This window comes from Octopus bimaculoides, chromosome 4 (assembly GCF_046866305.1).
Source record: "Octopus bimaculoides isolate indiv1 chromosome 4, ASM4686630v1, whole genome shotgun sequence".
In the NCBI taxonomy this organism is placed as follows: Eukaryota; Metazoa; Mollusca; class Cephalopoda; order Octopoda; family Octopodidae; genus Octopus; species Octopus bimaculoides.
Window position 1 is genome coordinate 118,235,681 of NC_142931.1, and position 23,298 is coordinate 118,258,978.

At 36.1% G+C, this 23,298-nt stretch overlaps 1 protein-coding gene across 1 annotated transcript in view; it reads left to right on the forward strand.

Moving 5' to 3' along the window:
* The window catches only part of LOC106882727 (tetraspanin-33), an 89,311-nt gene extending 68,643 nt beyond the window's left edge, over positions 1-20,668 (forward strand). The window contains exons 3-7 of the mRNA XM_014933499.3: positions 7,638-7,820; positions 9,343-9,477; positions 11,362-11,412; positions 12,984-13,103; positions 14,633-20,668. Of these exons, the coding sequence (XP_014788985.1) occupies positions 7,638-7,820; positions 9,343-9,477; positions 11,362-11,412; positions 12,984-13,103; positions 14,633-14,758 (615 nt within the window). The 3' untranslated portion in view covers positions 14,759-20,668. The remainder of the gene's footprint in view (positions 1-7,637; positions 7,821-9,342; positions 9,478-11,361; positions 11,413-12,983; positions 13,104-14,632) is intronic.
* Positions 20,669-23,298: the final 2,630 nt, after the last annotated feature.

Below are 23,298 nucleotides of genomic sequence, written 5' to 3' on the forward strand. Positions count from 1 at the left end.
GTTTACATAGACATATTCATATACAAGACAACATAACTTTCAATGCTGGCTTTAGTTTCTTAGAGAAAACCTGTTGAAATAACTTTAAAAAGTGGTTAATTATTTTTGTATATTTGCCTCACACAAAGTCTTTATTCACTGTCAGCCTGCCTGTGATCCCAGTATACATTCTGTGTACCTGAAGTCCCTCTCTACTCCTTTCCGGCATATTGAGTACAACCATTTCCCTGATGGCAGCATAGTCCTTTCCGCTTTCCTACACTTCCTAAAACTTTAAGTCTTTGCCAAGTTTACTGCGAGGCCTCTTGAGTTTAGCTTTGTTTCCACATCTGGAATTTTTCTATAAACTCTGCTGTGTGGACTAAGTCTATCAGTATTCAGGAGTTCCCATGGACAGCTGATCTTAAACTAATCTGTTATGTTATTTACAATATTTACATTATTTCTGTATTCTCTGTTTTGTTTATTTATTTATAGACACACACAGAGGTGTGTGTGTGTGTGTGTGTGTGTATAAAAACTCATTTTTTTACACCAGTTCCTTTTGGTGTCAGAATGGGCTACACTGGAATAAGCAAACTAAAATTGCTGATGATGAAACAAACACACACACACACACACACCATTTAGGAATTATTTGTTACATATATCTTAAGTTTAGCAAAAACAAGCATAAATATAAATAGATTTCCACTTGACAGGATAGGTTTATGTTCCCAATACTTTGAATAGTCATGTGTACACTCACAAAATCAGTTTTTCCCAGTTCATTGTTTCATTGAAAATATGTGTGGGATTGCTCCAGCTTTGGTATTTTACAACAAAACCACATAGTTGAGTATATTAATGTCATATTTAAATATATTGATTTATATCATTTACATCCTGAACATTTGGGTGTGACTCTCTCTATCTATCTATCTATTTATCTATCTATCTATCTATATATATCATCATCATCATCATCATCGTTTAACGTCCGCTTTCCATGCTAGCATGGGTTGGACGATTTGACTGAGGACTAGTGAACCAGATGGCTACACCAGGCTCCAATCTGATTTGACAGAGTTTCTACAGCTGGATGCCCTTCCTAACGCCAACCACTCTGAGAGTGTTAGTGGGTGCTTTTATGTGCCACCGGCACGAGGGCCAGTCAGGCGGTACTGGCAACGGCTACGCTCAAAATGGTGTATTTTACGTGCCACCTGCACAGGAGCCAGTCCAGCAGCACTGGCAATGATCTCGCTTAAATCTCTTACATGTATCACCAGCACAAGTGCCAGGAAGGTGACGTTGGGCACAGGTGCCATATATATATATATACATATATATATATATGTACATATATATATATATGTACATATATATATATATATATATAAATATATATATATATATATATGTATATATATACACACACACACACACACACACACACATATATAATTATATTATATACACACAAACATAGCATGTGTCAAAAGGACTAAAATAAATTTAACTAGTCGAAAGCCTTAGTTCTAGGAAATTATAAATATGTAAACATCTGTTTCTCTGCTTTTGATGTGACAGAAAAATGTAGCAGAAATGCTTGATTCATAATTCTGTAGATTCTTGAAAATTTTGAAAATTCCAAAGAACTTAATAAAATAACTTTGTAGTTTTCAAGCTGGCATCAAGAATATAATTTAATGTGATAGTTTGATGGAGATTCAGGAAGTCTCTATCACAGGACCAACCAGGCTGCTATTTTGCAGGCTGGAATCCAGTTTTGTGCAGCTGAAAGAACGAACTTCAGCTAAGTTCTTTCATTATAGACTTACATTAGATAAGATTCTTGTGGTTTATTTCCTTCTTGGTGGTTTTATTAGTGCTGCATTGGTTATAGTTACCAAAGTTAGAGGGTGGAAGAAGTTGAGGAAGCTGATACCTCTTCTAGGAACAAGCTTTCTCTTTTCTATACACATGCTCACACACAAACATACACTCTGTCTCGTTCTTATATTCACACACACATTCTGTATCTTATACACATGCTCACATACTTACACACACACACACATACACACACTGTCTCTTTCTTATACACATACACACACACACACACACACACACACACACACACACACACACACACACACACACACACACAGTCTCACTTATACACATGCTCACACACACACCAATATGAAGTATCTTTTATCTTTTATTTGCTTCAATCATTTCAGTGCAGCCATGCTGGGGTTATACCTTGAAGGGTTGAACAAACACTCCCCACTTACCGTACTTATTTTAAAGTCTAGTGCTTAATCTATTTGCTTCTTACGCTATACTACTAAGTTATGAAGACGTAAACAAACCAACACTGGTTGTCAAGGAGTGGACACACACACACGTGGTTTTCCACATAGTTTCCACCTACCAAATTCACTTCGGATGGCAACACCAGGCTCCAATCTAATTTGTAGAAACTCTGCCAAATTAGATTGGAGCCTGGTGTTGCCATCCGGTTTCACCAGTCCTCAGTCAAATCGTCCAACCCATGCTAGCATGGAAAGCGGACGTTAAACGATGATGATGATGATGATGAAGGTGAATTATCTTCTACTATAGTGTTGGCCCAGCGCTATAATAGAAGATGCTTACTCTGGGTGTCTCACAGAGTAAGCATCATTTACATCCTGAACATTTGGGTGTGACTCTCTCTATCTATCTATTTATATATATATATATATATATATATATATATATATATATATATATATATATATATATCATAACCATCATCGTTTAACGTCCGCTTTCCATGCTAGCATGGGTTGGACGATTTGACTGAGGACTAGTGAACCAGATGGCTACACCAGGCTCCAATCTGATTTGGCAGAGTTTCTACAGCTGGATGCCCTTCCTAATGCCAACCACTCTGAGAGTGTTAGTGGGTGCTTTTACGTGCCAGCAGCACGAAGGACGTCAGGTGGTACTGGCAACGGCCACGCTCAAAATGGTGTATTTTACGTGCCACCTGCACAGGAGCCAGTCCAGCGGCACTGGCAATGATCTCGCTCAAAAGTCCTTACATGTGCCACCGGCACAAGTGCCAGGAAGGCGATGCCGGGCACAGGTGCCAAATTCATGAGCATTGATTGGAAGTTACTTATAAATATATTTTCTAGTAACTGTTTAGATTTTGGTACATATAAACATACTCACTGTCTGAATTGATGGATGGATGGATTGTATATTAATTAAAAATATAAAGCAGTTAATTTAGTATTTCAGAGGAATTATGGTTATTGTATTTCAGGATCTGCTGAATTTAGTGAGCTATTAAAAATCCATCTGTTACCTACAATACATGGAATAGTATTGAAAAGATTCTGTACAAAATTTTCCTAATATACATATAATCCGAGCATATTGTAGAATTAAAAAAATGATAGGTTTACACCATAGAATTTGAAATTATTGTCTTTATTAAAATTGTTGTTTCGTTGGGCACTAGATGTCTAGATTTGTTTTTACTACATTTTCTGACTTCAACATGAAACCAGGTTCTATAATACATTACGAGTGTTAGATGTGTTAAACTATCCGAATGGAAACATTCTTTTTTCTTTTTTTTTTACAGAAATAGTTCCAGATCTGGTAATGTTAAAGTTGAAATTTGTGCATGTTTTCAATACATGGGAGGCAACTCTATCTTTCCTAGAAATTGCTAGTCATTTGTAGGTTACTTCCCCTTGATAGTCGATATTTCTCCTTACCACGGAATTAAAGTATTTTATGTGTATAACAGGTCGGACACCAGTTTTTTAATGTTGGTTGTTTATCACAACAACAGGTCGTTGAAATGTGAGATATACTATATCTTTATTTATAATGTTTTCATTCGTAAGTTATAACGAATATTATTGATTATTAATTAAAAGCTATAATGATAATTTCGTTACTTATAACTTAATTATTTATAAGTATTTATCACTAAGCATAACTCTTAGTTTAGATTAGGCTGCGTAAATGTTATGATGTATACATGACAAGACGCTGAATGAGCGTCTATTACGTGCATGTATGTTGAAGATATAGATTATATTTTTTTGACCGTTACACATAAAAAAATACAGTTTCATTAATATACAGAAATAAATTCAACAAGTTGAAAGAAACGAGAAGTAAAAGGAATTAAGTTTCAACATTAATTTATTATATACATATTTTTACATTTATAGAAATTTAGAAACAAAGCATTTCATCGTAGAGAATTTACGACTTAAATTTATTATTAACTAGTTTCTCATTCTAACTAATAAGGTTTCACGACAATTCAATATTGTCGGATGTGAGTATTGAACATGGCATATATATTAGCCTATACTCAAAAGGGTGAATGTCGTGGACTTGAGTAACATCCAACGATCACTGGAGATTTAGCCGAAAATCAGGGTTTTTATAAATACTCATACACGAATCATAGAACCGTAACCCCGTGAAAGATTTCTTCAACTAAGTTCATGATTCGTATATGGGCATTAATTTTTAACCAATGAGAAATCAATAATTTTTCATGTTCGGGCAAACGAACTTACGTTCTCTCTCCGCTTCTTATGAATTTGCTACAAGTACATACGGTCAATAACACCTACTAGTCTAGATAATTTACTTCAATGTGTCTGACTGTCCATCACTGTACCGTTTTAAACCTGTACTGGCTGGTGGTTAAACATTCATCTGTTATTGGTGTTCTTTCCACCGGTTCGTTTCCTTTTTGTTTTTCTTTGCTCTCTATTTCTCTGATAGCTCCACTGTACATAGCTGATAGTGGATTTAGTAAAAGCCCCAACAACGCCGAAAATTAAAAAGAAACTATCTCTCATATCAATTTATTATCAAGAGACCAGACCTTCTGTCAGAGGCTTCTAGTGATATTTAGATCCTGGTTTTCTAACTGTTATATATCAGACAATGGCTTGCTACGCCTAATACATATTCAGCACGAAAAGCTGCTCTGCTATAATTCACTCTAGTCTCGGTAATTTTGGTGAAACTGTTGAAGGTTTTATTTTTAAAGAGGCTAACGGCAGTTCCATATACTTTTAACTGTGATCATGCAGGCTACTAGCTTGAAGGCTTTTGTTGAAAAAATCGATCACAGAACTCATTGTAAATCTAGTACTTGTTTTTTGTTTGGACTTTTTCTGCCGAACCTGTAAGTTACCAGAGCGTAAATAAAGTAGCACCGGTGACAAGGTGGTGGTAGACCAACACAAAGACAATATACACAATGACATACGATAAGCTTCCACAAAGTTTCCGTCTATCAAATTCACTCACAAAATATTGGTTAATCTGGAGCCATGGTGAAAGGCGTTTCGCAGTGGGACTGAACCCGGAACCTCGTGGTTGCGAAGCAACCTTCTTAACCACATAACCAAGATTGTGCTTAGAAGGGAAAATACGTGTTTGCTTTTCACAAAAACGCAAACAAGGAAATAGTGTTTGCTTTTCACCATAACGTAAACAAGGAGACAAAAAAAAGAAAAAGGAATATTAATGAGAAGCAATTTTTCAACAAGTTCTATCAGTGCACCTGCTTCTCCTTTCTGTTTGGAATGTTATCCAGAATGTCTAATAGCATATTACGTTGAATTTATTAGCGTTTACTGAAACAATTCCGTGAAGTTGACGATATAACATACCTGAAGTGCGTCAAATTTCTATGGTTTTGCAGAGTTATGTCCCTTAAATTATAGGTTGCTTTTTCGTAAAACATTTCTTTCCCTGTAAGCGATTAAATTTGGTGGCTGCTTTAATGTGTGGTGTGTGTGACTTAGAGAAGTGTTGATAGTCATACAGTTAAGAGGTCTGCTTTGTAAAGTGGTTCCAGGTTTGATTTAGTTGTACAGAAACTTGGAAATGTCTATAGCCACGGATTGACCTGTACTTTGTTAGTGAAAATTTCCCGTAAGCTTCTCCCTCTCTGTCTGTCTGTCTCTCTCTCTCTCTCCCTCTCACACACACCATTTGGAGATGTGTGTGAGAACAAGTTCTTGGTGTCAGCAAAGATAGCTTAAAGAAATAGTGCCTTCAAATAAAAATCCCCTAGTGTGATATTTTGTTCAGTACAAGTTATTCAGACAATCCCTTTGTCAAAACCCTCCATGAGAAATGCAGTGAAAGACAGTCTTTTTTTTTTTTTTTTTTCTTTTGAAATCTAACTGTATTGACAGTTTTATCAAGCACAGTATTTAAGTTCAAATGCTAACGTTAATAATTCATCGGTCCTTGGAAGGACTGAAAGCAACAGAGTTGCACCTCTTGGAATTTGGTTTCAGAATGGAAAGGGATTAATGCCATCATCATTTAACGTCTGCTTCTCCATTATTCCATGGGTCAGGTGTAATTTGTTGATGCAGAGTTTCTGCAGCTAGATGCCCTTCCTGCAAACCAACCCTCATTTGTTTCTAATGAAGGTAATATTTTCCCATGATGAGACATGTTTATTTACATGGTAGATTGGAAACAAACAATGTTGTATGTGTGATGGTGCTGCATGTTTACAATCATCACATGATGTCAAGCCAGGGGTACACACACACATATACACAAATACATAACTGGTACATCATCGGTTACAACGACAAGGGTTCCAGTTGAGCTGATCAACCGAACAGCCTGCTTGTGAAATTAATGTGCAAGTGACTGAGCACTCCACAGACATGTGTACCCTTAACGTAGTTCTCAGGGTGACAACACAGAATGTGACAAGGTTGATCCTTTCAAATACAAGTACAACTCATTTTTGCCAGCTGAAGTGGACTGGAGCAATGTGAAATAAAGTGTTTTGCTCAGAAATTGAACTTATGGCTGAGAGCTGACTACCCGAACCACTAAGCCATGCACCTTTACTTACATATACATAACACACATCATCATCATTTAACGTCCGTTTTCCATGCTGGCATGGGTTGGATGTTTTGACTGAAATCTAATAAGCTAAGGAGCTGCATCAGGTTTCAATCTGATTTGGTGTGGTTTCTACAGTTGGATGCCCTTCCTAATGCCAACCACTCCAAGAGTGTAGTGGGTGCTTTTTTATGTGCCAGTTACAAAACATTGGCATCAGCCTCATCTACGACCTCACTTGGCTTGACAGGTCTTCCCAAGCACAGTATATTGCCAATGGTCTCAGCCATTTGTCACTGCCTCTGTGAGGCCCAAAGTTTGCAGGGTGGATTCTTTTTACATGCCACATAAATATGCATACATACACTGAGCTTCTGCACAGTTTTTTTGCCTACCAAATACACTCAAGGCTTTGGTTGGCTCAGGGTTATAGTAAAAGACACTTACCCAAAGTACTGTGCAGTGGGACTGAACCCAGGACCATGTTGATGAGGAGCAAGTTTCTTAACCACACATAAAAAGAAATTACTTTGTTTGATGCTTTACCAGTTCTCTTCTGCTGTTCATAATATTCATACCAGTAATATACAGGGGAATGTTATTCCATTGATATACCCATCCACTACAAATTTATAGCTATTTATTGCTGTGAAACAAATTATTATTATATTCCAATTCAATCTTGTTTTGTCTTTCACTAAAATCTTGTTTTGTGTCTTTCCTTCTTCCAACAGTATGAAATTAGTATGGTTGTCGTCCTAATATGTGAAATTGTCCTCTCCCTGTTCTTTTTTGTCATTTATTCCAAACCTGGTTTAATGACTGAAATCAATATGGAGAAATTCTTCAAAGGTGTCGTTAAATCATACAGAGAAGACCTTGATCAACAAAACTTCATTGATAATTTCCAACAGAAGGTAAGTCTCATTTTCTCTCTCACTCCCTCTCTCCCTTTCCATCTCATTCTCTTTCTTCTCTCTATTTCTTTCTTTTACTATCCTCCTCTTATTCTCTCTCTCTCTCTCTCTCTCTTCTTATCTGTCTCTTTCATTCTCTTTTTCACCCCCCCCCCCCCTCTATCATTTTTCTATTATTCACTCACTTGCTTGCCAAAGTTCCTGGACCAGTTATGTTTAATAAAAAATAGCTTATTTACCTTAAATTTTTACATCATCTCCTTTGAAATAGTCACCTTGCACAGCAATGCACCAGTCCCAGTGTTCCTACCACTTTTGAAATCCAGCTTGGAAGTCATTTTCTGTAAGTAAGTCCTTGTAAGCAAGAAGAGATGGAAGTCCACAGGTGCTAAAGCTGGCGAATAGGATGGGTGTGCAGAGATACTGTGTTGTTTTTGGCAAGAAACTCAGAAGTGAGAAGACCTCAGTGACAGGATGCATTGTCATCATGAAGAATCCAATTCTTTGTGCTCCATAGATCCAGTCGCTTTTGCCGAATGTCTTCTCTCAAATGCTTCAAAACATTGCAGTAGAACTCTCAATTGATGGTCTGGCTCTGGGAGAGAAACTCTCGATGCACAATACCTTATTTCTGGGGTTAAGCTTGTGGCAGATCTTCGAGATTGTTCATCGTCTTTCAGGGATGTTCTTCTGCTTTTGAAGCACCAGTGTCACTTGAAACATTGCATACGACCCATTGCCCCGTCTCTGTAAGTTTGCCAAAGCATGCTCAGTGTTACTGTAGCAGACTTCCCAAGTTTAATAATGCAAAATTTCAGATTGGTTCTTTGTTCCAACTTTCTGTTCGTGACAAAACCACAGACTACAACATACACATGATCACTAAAACATAAATTTCACAACTTGCAAAGTAAACAGCAATGTGACTCAGCATACTTCCTCATGAAGGTCACTGCCAGCTCTCACTGCTCATACAACCATGTGCTGCCATCTGTTGGTGCACTACAGAACTTGTCCATGAACTTTTTGATACCACATCATACAATAGTTATTATCTGTGTAAACCTGTTTGAGTATAGGTGTAACAGTTGTTACAAACATTGCTTTATAATAAACTATTTTCAATAATGATAATTTGTGTTCCATTGAGGGAGAGCTATAACTTGGTTTTTGGTGTTGTAAAATAGGGATATCTCTTATTTGCTTTCAATATATTGTCCAATCAAAGCCGTAACCTGGTAGAATTGTTAACACACTGGGCCAAATGCAGTTTTTAGTCTGTCTTTATATTCTGAGTTCACATTCTGTTGAGGTTGAATTTGTCTTTCATCCTTTTAGGCTCAATAAAAAAAATACCAGTTGAACACTGGGGTTGATAATCACCTTGCCCTCTCCCTTGAACTTGCTGGCCTAGTGCCAAAATTTAAAGCCAATATATTGTCCAATCGCATGCTTTATGCTTGCTATTGCAAGTATTTATACTACCTACAGTACATTTTTAATTAACACTCTCTTTCAACAGCTGGAATGCTGTGGCATGAACGATGATCCAAACACTGGTTACAAAGATTGGAACAGTAACATGTACTTCACCTGTAGTGCCAATAATACCAGCCCAGAGAAATGTTCTGTACCTTTTTCCTGTTGCAAGAAGAAGGTATGTAAAAATTTGACTTTTTTCCATTCGTGGAGATTATTTACTTCCTTGTGTTTCTGTTCTTACCTTTGGCGTACTTTTGTTGTTCATTCCTATATGTATGTTTATGCATACATGTGCACACACACACATCGTTTGTTGTTTTTAATTTAGCCTATTGTTGTTGTTGTTGTTGTGTTACCATAGGTTGGTCCTGATCAAACAGCTCTATGACATGTTGGTGTAAGCCTGCCTAGCAAAGAGCTTCATTACACAATCCATCACACAAAGCCATAAATCTGTTATCAATTATTTTCTGGCTGTGTTTATTATCTTGATATCGTGTTTCCAGGACTATATAATCTAATGTATCCTTCCTTTTTTAATGACAACATAGTGTAATTTGAAAGATATTTGGCTGTTATTTCTACAGATCTTATTGACTACCTTAAGGTTCCTTAATTTGGCGTTTCTTGATTAGCTCCCTTTAAAGAGTTTCCGTTGGAATTCAAGAAAATAGCATCAGTTCTAAGAGACCAACACCAGGTCTTGCCAACTTTTTATTTTTTATAATTTTTAAAAATGTTGTAGTGCAACCTCTGATTTATAGTGAAAAGGAAATAGGCAAAGTGGTGACGTTTATTCCTTTTTCAAGGGCATTTAACTCCTAAAGTCCTATATTGCAGATATCTGCAACTGTTGTCAAATCTTCAACTGCATGAAAGTATTTCAAATGGTGTTGTTATTTTGAGGGTCCAAAACTGGAAGTAAGCATTCTTCTGTGTGAGGAACCAATTTTAGCCTCGTTTGAAAATGAACTTTCTGGCAAAGGACTTCCTGATTGCAGCATGCATGTTTAGTTTTTGTGTTTTATCAAGTAAAAAATTCCGTAAACTTTTTCCTTCTTTCAGTTTTTTAACCTAACTATTGTTAATACATTGAGCAGTGTGTTAGAATTTGGTGATATTATTTATTATTTATCTATTGATGATTTAACCCTTTCGTTACCAACCCAGCTGAAACCGGCTCTGGCTCTGTAGTACAAATGTCTTGTTTACATAAGTTTTGAATAAAAATCTTCCACCAAACCTTAGTCACAATTTGTGTTCCTAACACTAGCTTAATGATAACTAAGTTATTTTACTAAATTCTTTGTTATATTTGAAATAATTAATAGAAACACAGAGCATCTCAAAATAAATACAGTAACGAAAGGGTTAATGTGAAGATCAATGCTCAACATTCACTTATTTTGTAATCATCTAAATATTACTCTCCCTATATAAGGAGGTGATAGTTATATGACAATGGGTAAAAATCAACAACTAGTAATAGTTCATTGAGAATATACACCAATGACCATTATCAGCAAATTTCATCCAAATCCATGTGATAGTTATAGTTAACTCTTTTGATTGCTATCCCTGTGTCTATTACACAACTTCCCTGCATTAAAGTGATCTAATAATGACAAATGAATTATTAATAATGACAAATGTATTTCAATAAATTCTTCATTATTTTCAAAATTAATCGACACAAAGGCTGTGTATTTTAACAGAAATATAGTAGCAAAAATGGTTAATACTGGACCGATTGCATTTAAAAAAAATCTAGTTTCTCACAGGATTAAGATATTGTCTTGCAATCATTCTATTGTTCCAGTTGAGAAAGCATTACAGAAGTTTAAGAGTTAATTTTATGACAAACGTAATTTATGGTCATGATTTCAAATTTCATTGCAACCACAAAAATAAATAGATAAATAAAAATGAAAATCTAACAATTTTCACAGAAACAAATAATTTTAATTTATACTAAGATATAGTTTTTAATTACATGCATTTTTTATTTTTATTTATTTATTTAAAACTGATGTCTTAATGTTTTTCGGTATATTTTCAGGAAAATGGTCTCATAAATTTAAAATGTGGCAACAAAATGTTAGATGACAATGTGAGTTCTTTAAAATTGTATTTTTTTTTTATTAATTTTTGAAAACTGTTTTGGTTGTTGTTGTTTAAATTCTTAAAAATTGCTTATTTTCCTTTTTGATTTTAATTACTTTGTTTTTTTAATAGTTTTTAATTACATTTCTCTTCTGAAAAAACTTCTTGAATTGTTTTTAGAATGTGTGTTGTTTGGTACTTTTAAATTTTGTCTTTTTTTAATTTTTAGAATTGTGTTCTGTTTTTAGACATTTTTTTATACTTGAGCTGTTTTTTCTTAGTTATAGCATGATAAAGTTTCAAATTTTGTTCTTTAAAAAGCAAAAGCAATTTAAGATGATTGTTTCAGCTGGATACACAAATGAAATACTTTCATTTAAAAATCCTCATTGTGCCTATTTTCTTTGTCTCTCTATAGCTGTAGTTTCTGATTAGGGTGCCATGATATACCATAGACCAGGGGTTTTCAAACTGTGGTCCGCGGACCACTGGGGGTCCGCAAGGACAAGACAGGGGGGTCTGTGGACAGCAAATACTTTTTATGGGCAATTTGATTTTATATATGTTTTTTAATTGAAATCTTTTAATTGACAATAAACCCATTTGTTAAATACTGTTAAATACTGTTGAATAAATAAATGTAAAAATATATGTTATTTTAAGCAAATATTTATGTATAAATTTCATAAGCGTTTATAAGGGGATCCCTAAGGTAAAGCCTGAAATATAGAGGGGTCCGCAAGTCAAAAAGTTTGAAAACCCCTGCCATAGACCATAGTTAAGAACACTGATGTTTTAAATAGGAATAATAAAACTGACTAAAACTTGCAACACACACACGCATGGATGCAAACACTTGTGCAGATAAGGATACACATCATAGGAAGACAGAATGGACTAAACACAACAGGAGGATACACGTGGGATGAAAAGTTGTTGAAGAGGTCATGGATGCATGATGAAAGATTTCCAGACAACGGACTTAATATAAAATAAGAATAATAATAAACAATAATAGACAGTGCTCCAGCACGGACACAGTCATATGAATGAAACCAGTAAAAGAAAGAAAGTAAATTTTGAATGCAGTATAGCTGTGAAAACAGCAAAGAAAGATTGGGTAGTTACTCTTATAAGACGGGAAAAGTTGTCAGCAGATGGCTGCAGGACTCGAACCCATATCCCTCAGGTACCGGCTAAGTACTCTACCATTAAGCTAAACGGCCCACTGACAATAATCACCATCACCATCAAATTTAACACTAAATAATAATGCAACATTTTGGAATGCAACAACATTTTGTAAATACACATATGTGTGTGAGATATATATATATATATATATATATGTATGTATTTGTGTGTGTGTGTTTATATAGATAAACAGATAATGTGTCTATATGCGCTTTCATCTTAGCCATAAACACCATATATGTGTGCACTCTATATAGTGGATGGTTTGCGTCAAAAAGGTACTGGATAATTCACAAATAAACCCGTGAGATTATAGTTGTAATATATATAGTTCTTAACTAATAATAATTTTTTTTTTTTTTTTTTTTGTTTCTGTTTTTCCAGATGTTTAGTAAATTTGGTTCTGCTATCAACACCAGAGGATGCCAGTATGCAATCAGAATGTGGATAACAAATAACATGCTAAAACTAGGTGGCATCATACTTGGAATTCTTGTCCCACAGGTAACAACTATCCATTGTTACATGTTAATTGACATACATACATAATTATCTATTACTATTATTATTACTACTACTATTGTGCCCGCGGCATGTGTAAGGACTTTCGAGCGATATCGTTGCCAGTGCCCCTGGACTGGCTCTTCTGCGGGTGGCACATAAAATACACCATTTCGAGCATGGCCGTTGCCAGTACCTCCTGACTGGCCTTCGTGCCGGTGGCACGTAAAAGCACCCACTACACTCTCTGAGTGGTTGGTGTTAAGAAGGGCATCCAGCTGTAGAAACTCTGCCAAATCAGACTGGAGCCTGGTGTAGCCATCTGGTTTCACCAGTCCTCAATCAAATCGTCCAACCCATACTAGCATGGAAAGTGGATGCTAAACGACGATGACGATGATTAGTGAGGGTGCACGGCCTGCTGGTTAGGGTTTTGTGATCATGATTTCAGTTCTAAGACTGGGTGGTGCGTTGTGTTCTTGAGTAATGCACTTCATCTCACATTGCTCTGTGATCATGTTGACACCTGATGCATGGTACACCACACACCTGTTCAGACAATATTGGTTTGATCGAGGCAGTGAGCAAATGTGCAGCACAAATGTTTGATCACTATAAACAAATTGTTTGTGCAGGTCGTTTGGCAAAAAGCTGAACGTTCAGATCTTATCTTTGATGGGAGAGTCCATCATTTCAGTGGTGGGGTGGCAGAATTGTTAGCATGCCAGACAAAATAATGTTCAGTAGGTTTTCAACCAGTTCTATGTTCCGAGTTCAAATTCTGCCTAGATCAACTTTGCCTTTCATCTCTCTGGAGTCAATGAAATAAGTAGGTCTTGATCACTGGTTTCAGTGTGATTGACTATCCCTCTTCGCTCAAAAATTCAGGCCTTGTGCCTATAGTAGAAAGGATTATTGCTTTATATACCAACGTTGCCTTCCTGGCACTTGTGCCAGTGGCACGTGAAAAGACATTCGAGCGAGTTCGTTGCCAGTACCGCTGGACTGGCTCCTGTGCAGGTGGCACGTAAAATACACCATTTCGAGTGTGGCCGTTGCCAGTACCTCCTGACGGGCCTTGGTGCCAGTGGCACGTAAAAGCACCCACTACACTCTCGGAGTGGTTGGCGTTAGGAAGGGCATCCAGCTGTAGAAACTCTGCCAGATCAGATTGGAGCCTGGTGTAGCTATCTGGTTTACCACTCCTCCGTCAAATCGTCCAACCCATGCTAGCATGGAAAGCGGACATTAAACGATGATGGTGATCTAACATGCTCAGCTTGCTGCAGGAGATGTCATTCATGTACCAGTTGTTCACTTATCGTGAACTAAGTTTGTATGTTCTTTTCAAGTCTCAATGACTTTGTAGAGACTTCTTGCACTACCAAGTAACGCTGTTTTTTGGATGTTTTTTTTATTTTCATTTTTATTCTTTTCTGCTTCCATCCTGATGGTTATTATTAAAAAAAAAAAATGACTTATTTTCATTCAGTTTCTCATCTTTTATTTATTTATTTTTTTCTTCATTCCAGTTCTTCCTTATCCATCTTGTACGTGCATTCAAGTCACAGATTGCCCATCAGCGTGCCAAATTAAAGAGAAGCGAAATGCTATTACTTCAAGTGGAAGGACACGGGGACATTTCTCATATTTCGTAATCTTGGTGTAATTTGCTAAAAGAAATTCTTGAATTTAAAAAAAAAAAATTTTTTTTTTTTGGTTTTCTAAATTAAATCTGGTTTTCAAAAGAAAAGAACAGATCACACACACACACACACACACACACGTACAATGTACAATAGCAACTGTGCTTTGTTTTGTTTTTTTTTACTTCTGTCAGAAGGACACAAACAAATTTTTCAAATAATGCAATCTTTTATGTAAATTCTTGGGGAAATTGGTTTAAATGTTTTTTTTTTTTTATATTTTGATTTTAATTTTTTTTTAAAATCTGGTTTTCAGAAATGAAAACAATTATAATGCATCAAACACACACACACACACATATATTTATGTGTGTATGTGTCTATATATATATATATATATATATATGCATACATACATATATATATATATATATATATATATATATATATATATATATATATATATATATATGTACAATCAGTAACTGCAAAAGCTTCTACAAGCCAATGAAGGCAATCTATGAGGTTGTCCACCATGCTAGAAATAGCAGTCAAGTTCCCCTTAACCTCCCTCACCATTTTACTTCATAAAAGAAGGGCGACACAATATTTTTTTTTTTTTTTTAATGAGCTTAATTAAAGAAATTTTAATTAACTGAAACGGCAACATATATTTACATAAATCTCATGTCTGTATTACCATTGAACTCTTATTTTAAACGTTAGAAAGTAATAAAATAGATAAAGTAGCAAGAAGATAATCCTTAATGAGACTAATTAGAATCCAAATGACATTTTAAATACATATTTTTTATTCATATTTTGTTTTTTTTCCAGAGGGCTTTTATTTTTTTTTTTCTTAAATTAGTTTAAGAATAAATAATTTGGAAGCGACATTTACAACAAGACGTTTAATATTGTCCCTCATCTTCAACTCAACACATCCCTTCCATCATGACAAGGGCTATCAAGAAGGTTACGGGGGTCCCTGTATTGAGCAAATGAGGGTGCTTCTATGTGGGTACTTGATGAGCTAGAAATAGTAAGCATCACTCCCTTTGATCCTGATATATGAAAGGACACTCATGCTAGAACGCCTTTGACCACAGGTCTTTTCAACCAAGGCAGATCTGTGGTTAAATAACAACCACTGACAACATCCAATACTAAAAATGTTCTCAACAATCATTCTCCCACTCCTCAACTTAACCATTGTCATCACTATCAACAACAACAAATAAAGACATCTTTATGTTGTTGATTACCTGCTAGAAATAGCAGCTAAATTTATCTTTAATTACACCCAGCAATCTTGTAAAAAAAAAAAATAACACATTGTGCAAATAGTCCTAAATCTTGGGGTGGGATGTGGGGGGGGGGGGCAAAATGGGCAGGATGGCCATAGCTGGAATGCCTTTAATCAAAAGTCTACTCAGTAGGATTAAACAACAACAACAACTCACCTCCAATTCTCCCCACCTCTGCCTTCTAATTTACCACAACTACTGCCACCACCGCTACTACCACAATTACTAGCGACAATACTGTATAATATCTTCAGCACCCTTCTTCCACTTCATCATGTCTACTGCTCCCACCACCACCACCGCCGCCACCACCATCACCATCACCACCCTTACTAGCAAGTACTTAATTGTCCTAATAACAATTTCTCTCAGTTTCTCACAGCTAATGACATCGACAACTGCGTACATAGTTGTTGATAAAATGGAATTTTCTTGGAGATGAATATTATAATTATTAGAAAATATTATTATTATTATTATTATTGTTATAATGGATGGTTAAAGGCAGTGGATTGGCAGAATTGATAGAGCACTCAACGAAATGCTTTGCAATATTTAGTTGTGGCTCTTTGCATTCTGAGCTCAAATCCTTTGGAGGTCTATTTTTGCCTTTCGTCCTTCCAGGGTCAACAATAACACCAATCAAGTACTGATATAATCAGCTCTTTTCACCCTTAATTTCTGGTTTTGTGCCTATGTTAGGAATTATTATTATTATTTGTCTTTACATTCTTAAGTTCAAAATACTGCTGGGATCAACTTTGCCTTTTTTTATCCTTTCAGGGTTGATAAAATAAGCACCAGTCGAGCACTGGAGTTGATGTCATCGACTTACCCCACTCCTCTGAAATTGCTGGCCTTGTGCCAAAATTTGAAACCACTATTATTATTATTATTATTATTATTATTATTATTATTATTATTATTAAAGAACTCCTCTCTATATCTATAAAACTTCTGTTGAGCTACTTCAGTCCTACATAAACTAGAAAAATGAATTAGACTGACATGTTTATTTTGAACCTGTGGAAGGTACACAAGATGCCGAAATATAGTTCAATTACAAATAAATAACTGTTGCTTTCGAGTCGCGCATTTCGTCATTAAGTTTGCCTTGGTGATGGATTACGTCAGTTATGTTTACCTTAGTGATGGTTTGTGTCAATTGTATACAAGTGAAGAACTCTTCTCTCTATATCTATTATTATTATTATTATTGTTATTATTGGCAAGCTGACAGAATTGTAAGCATGCCGAGCAAAACAGCTAACGTCATTCTGAGTTCAAATTCCACCTTCCTTTCATCCTTCCAGGGCAATAAAATAAGTATCAGTTGAGCACGGTGGGGTCGATGTAATCAACTTGCCCCCTTCCCATACATTTCAGGCCTTGTGCCTAGAGTAGAAAGGGTTATTATTATTATTAATAATAATAGTAATAATATTGCAGTGGATGTGGTAGAGATCTGGAAAAAAAATGTCTTGCAGTAAATTAGTTTCATGCTTTTATTTCTGAGTTCAAATTCATCGCACGGATCATCCTATCAGAGCCATCAATAAAATAAAGTAATTCAAGGTAGATACTATGAGTCCTATATAATTGGCTGGCCCCTCCCTACCAGAAAAATAACGGAGTGGCTTTGCAACATCATTAGAAAAAAAAATAATGCTTTGTGGTATTTCCTTCTGCTATTTACATTCAAATCCTGCTGAGGTTAAATTTGCATTTCATCTTTTAAGGTCCTTGTCAAAATTTCCACCCTCAAAATTGCTGGCTTTGTACCAAAACTAGAATTATAATTACTGTTATTAGTGAAGACATCACAGTATCCAATACTGTGATGTGGATTGAAGATATTGTGTCTACCAGGGGTTTGTACACTCTGTCAAGTCACAGCAAGGACTTCAGACACTGTACTTTATACAGTATGCATGCAATTATTAATATTTATTATTATTATTATTATTTTTCTTATGGTGGTGAGCTGGCTGAATCATTAACATGTTGGACAAAATGATCAGTTGCATTTCTTCTGGCTCTTTATGTTCCGAGTTCAAATCTTGCCAAGGTCAACTTTGCAGTTCATTCTTTTTATATTGATAAAATGAAGCATGAGCCAAGCACTAGGGATTGATGTAATCAATTTGACTCTCTCCTCAAAATCTGAAAGACTTATTATTATTATTATTATTGTTATTTTTATTATTATTATTATTAAGGCAGTGAGCTGGCAGAATCGTTAGCACACCAGATAAAATGCTTAGTGGCATTTCGTCTGCCTTTAGGTTCTGTGTTCAAATACTGCCGAGGTCGACTTTGCCTTTCATCCTCTTGGGGGTTGATGAAATAAGTACCAGTTGAGCACTGGGGTCGAGATAATCGACTTACCCGCCCCCAAACTTGATGGCCTTGAGCCAAAATTTGAATCCATTATTATTATTATTGGGACTACAGATTTGGCAGAATTGTTAAAGAATCGGACAGAATACCTGGTGGCATACCTTCTGGCTCTTTGCACCATGGGCATTAGTAGTTCAAATCTCATTCAGGTCTCTCTTTCATCCCTCTTGGCTTGATAAAAATAAGGCACCAGTCAAGTATTGGGGTTGACAGTATCAAAGTATCCCACTCTCCCAAAATTTCAGGCCTTGTGCCAATGCTGGAAATATTTATTCTCATTATCGCAGTGATAGATTGCCAGAAACGTATGAGCACCAACAAATGCCTTGCAGTGTTCTAGATCTTTGTGTTCCTAATTCAAGTCTTGGTGATGTAAAATTTACGTTGCTTGGGGTCGATAAAATAAAGTACCAGACAAGTTCTGGAATCAATGTAATCAACTCTTTCCTCACCTCAAATTTCAAACCCTGTTTCAACATAAGAAACTGTTTTATTATTGTTATCATCATCATCATCATCATTATCATCATCATTAAAGTGGTGAGCTAGCAGAATCATTATTGCACCGGATGAAATGCTGTGAAGCATTTTGTCTGTCTATACATTCTGAGTTCAAGTTCCACCAAGGTCAACTTTGCCTTTCATCCTTCCAGGGTTGCTAAGACAAGTACCAGTTGTACACTGGGGTTGTTGTAATCGACTTGGCCCTTCCCCTACAAATTTGCTGGCCTTGTGCCAAATTTGAGACCCATTATTATTATTATTATTATTGTATACGTACAAGTCTCACGGGCATCCCTCAAATTTTCCTGACCATAAGACTTTTTTAAAGGCGGCGAGCTGGCAGAATCGTTAGCATGCTGGGTGAAATGCTTAGTGGCATTCCATCTGTCATTACGTTCTGAGTTCAAATTCTGCCAAGGTCAACTTGGCCTTTCATCCTTTTGGGGTTGATAAATTAAATATCAGTTACACACTGGACTCGATGTAATCGACTAGCCCCCTTCCCAAAATATTTCAGGCCTTGTGCCTATAGTAGAAAGGATTATTATTGTAGTGGTGGTGGTGGTGGTAGTTAATGACAGAAACAATGCCGGACATAATGCCTTGTGGTGTTTAATTAGATCTCTTTATGTTCCAGTGTGTTTGACATTGCCTTTTCATTTCTAATGAAATAATATACCTGTCGAATATACTGAACTTGATATAATCAACTACACTCACCCCACCAAAGTTTGTGGCCTTGTGCCGACATTATAAACAATTATTATTATTATCATCATCATTATTATTATTATTATTACTGATGTATAGTTTATTTCTTTTTACTTAATTTTCAATGGTGTGCTTCACAGAATAAAAGGTAAGCTTCTAGCAAGCTGAATTTACAAGTTTGGTTTGTGCTGCTCCCCCCCACTGAAGCTGATTGAATTTACTTTCCTTATCCAGCTAATATACCCCTAAGGAAAGGCATGAATGTTTCATAAATTCAATCTTTATGTTATTTATTTTTTTGGGTCCTACTAAGTCAAGAAATGTTTTACTTTCAATAAATATATTATAGATATTATAATTATAATTTTTTTTAATATTAGGGCAGAGGATTGGCAGCATTCATTAGAGCATCAGACATAATCCCTTGTGGTATTTAGTTGTGTTACTCTAAGTTCTGAATTCAAGTCCTGCCAAGGTCAACTTTGCCTTTCATCTCTTTGGAGCTGTTGAAATAAAAGTACCATTAAAGTACTAGGGTTGGTTTAACTGACCAACTGCTGCCATGTAAAAAAACACAAAACGTTTCTGGCTCTTCGACTGTTAGAAACAATTAAAACAATTATTGATTTTAATATATTTATCATTAATTCAATATTATTATTCTAATTTTCTGACATTAAAAAAAAAAAAAATCATTCAAATTATAGAAAGAAAAAAAATGAAAAAAAATGTGAAAAGAAAAAGGGAAAAATTGATTTTTTTTTTTCTTGAATTCTGTTGGTTCCATAGAATGGCAAAGTAAATGCAACTTTTTTTTCTTTTTTCTTTTTTGTAAATTTACTATGATTTTCATGTTGAATTTTTAACAATCATATATTAAGATGGTCAATATGTGAAATTCAAGCATGTAAGCTACAAACCAACTACTATGGACCAACACTGTAACATATTCCACATTGTGAATAAAGTGCATTCTATTTTTCTATACAACTTTCCTTTATCTCTCTCTTTACCTTATTTATTTTTTGCTTTTCCATTGTTGTACTTCAATTTGTTTTTCTTTTTTATGCTTGCATATTGATAACAAGGTTTCTCACAAAATTTATTACACTTACATATTGCTGAAGCAATTGTTTTGGAATTAGTTTGTCAAACAAGCAAACTTAGGTGTTCATAGATGAAAAGCAGGCCAAACATGATCAAGCTGTCTTCATTTATTCATTTATTTTTAAGTACACTATCTAATTAGTTTGTCCATATTACTCCATAGGAAGCATAGGGCTGTGACTGTTTCATGCCAGTGAACATGATCTTAGGCTTCCTCCTTGATTTCAGACCAAGAAAGACCTATTACTTGCGTTTCATCCTGTATACATCATTTCCAGGTCTTAGGTTGTCCAACTTCCCTCTTTCCTTCAGGTTGCAAGCCGAACACTTGTCTTGCAATCCTGCTTGATGGTTTCTTAAGTGTGTGGTTGATGCAGCATCATTTCGTTTTCAGAATTTCTTGACTGTTGGGTGTTTGGTTTGTTCTGTCCCACAGACACTATCTTATAGGATTACATTAATGTGTCCTACATTTTATTGTGGTAGTGTGCTTTGTGGAGATTTGAACTGCTTTTTGTTGCAGCTTAAAGTCCTTTGTTGTGGAGGCGCAATGGCCCAGTGGTTAGGGCAGTGGACTCGCGGTCATGGGATCGTGGTTTTGATTCCCAGACCGGGCGCTGTAAGTGTTTATTGGGCGAAAACACCTAAAGCTCCACGAGGCTCCGGCAGGGGATGGTGGCGAACCCTGCTGTACTCTTTCACCACAACTTTCTCTTACTTCCTGTTTCTGTTGTGCCTGTAATTCAAAGGGTCAGTCTTGTCACGCTGAATATCCCCGAGAACTATGTTAAGGGTACACGTGTCTGTGGAGTGCTCAGCCACATGCATGTTAATTTCACGAGTAGGCTGTTCCGTTGATTGGATCAAATGGAACCCTCGATGTCGTAAGCAATGGAGTGCCAACAACAAAAGTCCTTTGTTAGCTTGTTGATGTTTTTCTTTGCCCAAGTTCATAACACTGCTCATAACACTGCTCATAACAAGTATCAAGATTCGACTCAAGTTGTCTTTCTTTTTTTTGTCAGTTTTGTATTGTCCTTGAAGACATTCTGTTTCAGTATGTATGAATACGAGTCAGAATTTAGTTGAATTTACAACCTTCTGTTTCATCTTCAACAGAACTTCACCCTTTTACAATACGATGCTACTTTATACTCATTTTAGTGACAAGTTAACATACATGGAATATTTTCAACAAGACCTCTTCTTATTCCATTCCTCTTGTGTTTCTTTGAGAAGATGCACATATTGCACCAGCCTGTTGCTGCACTAAATAAAACTTGTGTTGTCACTAAGAAAATCATTGGCTGTTAATATCATCATCATCATCGTCGTCGTTTAACGTCCGCTTTCCATGCTAGCATAGGTTGGACGATTTGACTGAGGACTCGTGAACCAGATGACTACACCAGGCTCCAGTCTGATTTGGCAGAGTTTCTACAGCTGGATGCCTTTCCTAACGCCAACCACTCCGAGAGTGTAGTGGGTGCTTTTACGTGCCACCGGCACGAAGGCCAGTCCAGCGGCACTGGCAACGATCTCGCTCGAATGACTTTTCACGTGCCAGGAAGGCGACGCTGGTAACGATCACGCTCGAACGGTGGTGCCATCACGATTTCGCTTTCGCTTGCCCCGACAGGTCTTTGCAAGCAGAAATTTCAATTCAACCAAAACTTCTATAGAAAGCAAGGGAGACTACTTTTACTTATTGTGACAAAATTTTGTTTCCTGTTCAGCAGCTGCAGCCGTTGAATTATTTTCACTACGTGATTTTAAGCAGCCATTAATATCCGTTATTATTCAATAGCAATCAGCCTAATTTGAAAGTTGTAACAGCCTCACCACTCGGTACTGATGCGTCGGAATGATCGAGTAATTTTTGCTTCTGTGAAACTTTGAGTATTGCAAATCTAATTTTAAACTTCGTGCGCACACATATATATATATATATGTGTAACGATTGGGTTTTTGTTTGTAGCGATGATAATTTTGTGTAGTTACCAATTGTAACGGTTGTAAGATGAACGAAGAAGAGTGATCGAAGTTGTAAAGAAATATTTATTTACCGTTACTTTAATAAATGTCATACCACGACGGGTAGGTTAACGTAATAGTATAACACAGTTCGTAAAGCATGCATGGTAAAGAAAGTTAATTTCGGCCTGTATATGTGTGTACATAATCTTGTAGCAGTATATAGATGTAGATATGATAATGTTACAGAGAAAAGAAAGTGAGCTAGTGAAAGTTTTAGAGGCGAGAGAAGTTGTGTCTCATGGCTGGTTGTAACCTTCTTTCTCCCTCTGGTCAAGGTTCTAGCTGGTCAGCCAGACTTCGTTCTCACTGAGTCGTCACCATGTGACTGGACTGGTTGGGTCTTCACCAACTGGTGACTAAACTCAATTTTGCTTGGGGGTTCCTTGCTTTTATAACTATCTAGAAGGATAGATATATTATGGAGAACAATAGATTTAGTTGGTGGTCTTGTTATCTCTATTCTAGCTTTTGGTGATGTAGAAGAGG